This window comes from Phaseolus vulgaris, chromosome 2 (genome assembly GCF_051622355.1).
Source record: "Phaseolus vulgaris cultivar YP4 chromosome 2, ASM5162235v1, whole genome shotgun sequence".
In the NCBI taxonomy this organism is placed as follows: Eukaryota; Viridiplantae; Streptophyta; class Magnoliopsida; order Fabales; family Fabaceae; genus Phaseolus; species Phaseolus vulgaris.
The window spans coordinates 26,769,750-26,770,926 of NC_143499.1; the positions used below are offsets into that span (position 1 = coordinate 26,769,750).

The window sequence follows — 1,177 nt, forward strand, 5'->3', positions numbered from 1 at the left end:
TTTTGAATGGTGTAACGGGCCGAACTCTTAGCATTTCAAACACTTCTTCACATAGTTCGTACAGTCGCCTTGAACGGTCGCCAGTAATACCCCGCGCGGATGACCTTGGCTGCCATGGTTCTCGCCCCTGAATGATTACCGCATGCTCCGTCATGGATTTCTTGCAACACATATTGTGCTTGTTCCTTGGTAAGACACTTCAGGAGTGGCGTTGAGTATCCCCTTTAGTATAAATCCTGGTCGATCATGGTGTATCGGGCGCACTGCAATCTGATGGCATTTTCATCGCCTGGTTTGCACGTTCCATGCTCTAGGTATTGGATGATTAGGCTCATCCAAGTGTCAACTTCGGTGATGGCCAGGCATTCGGCCTCCCCCACACTTGGCTGCTTCAAACGGATTTGAATGACTGAGTGGTGATGGCTTTGCTTTTTTGAGGACGCAAGACAATACAGTGCATCCGTTCGTTCATTGTCTTGTCGGGGTATGTGTTTGATGGTGACCTTATCGAACTTGGCGACCGAGTTGTTGACTGTGTGGTAGTAATGTTGGAGGAGAGGCTCCTTAACCTCGAATTCACCTATGATCTGGGCGATGACCAGTTGTGAGTCGCTCCTGCACACAACCTCGCGCGCCCCGAGATCATGAGCTAAATTGAGGCCGGCCAGGATGGCTTCATATTCGGCTTGATTGTCTGTTGCCTTAAAGGAAAACTGCAATGCTTGTTCAACCAGCAGATCTCCTAGTCCCTCCAGGACGACTCCTGCACCGCACGAGGTTTTGTTCGACGACTCATTGACGTAAAGCGTCCATGTGGTGGGGACGTCAGGTTGCGGTGCTAGCTCTGTCGAGAAGTCTGTCAGGCATTGAGATTTGATGGCACCTCTTGGCTCGTACTTGATGTCAAATTCTGATAACTCGACCAACCACCCTATCATTCGCCATGCAAGATCGGGTTTAGACAATATTTTATATATAGGGTAGTTGGTTTTTACCGTAATGGTGTGGTTTTGAAAGTACGACCGTATCCTTTTTGCTGTCAACACTAGAGCTAGTGCAACTTTTTCTATCATCTGGTACCTTGTCTCGACAACATGGAGCATGCGGCTGACGAAGTACACTAGGCGCTCCTCTTTAACAATTTCTTGTACCAAGGCGGCGTTGACCGCCTCTTCAG

The 1,177-nt window shown here is 48.9% G+C and overlaps 1 protein-coding gene across 1 annotated transcript; it reads right to left on the reverse strand.

Annotated features, from left to right (window-relative positions):
* Positions 1–224: 224 nt before the first annotated feature.
* On the reverse strand, positions 225–938 carry LOC150029081 (uncharacterized). Its single transcript, XM_090297925.1, has one exon. The coding sequence runs from the start codon at positions 936–938 to the stop codon at positions 225–227; it is 714 nt and encodes a 237-aa protein (XP_090154051.1).
* Positions 939–1,177: the final 239 nt, after the last annotated feature.

Excerpts from the sequence above, each read along its gene's own strand:
- LOC150029081 (XM_090297925.1), bottom strand. The coding sequence starts at position 938 with ATGATAGGGTGGTTGGTCGAGTTATCAGAATTTGACATCAAGTACGAG.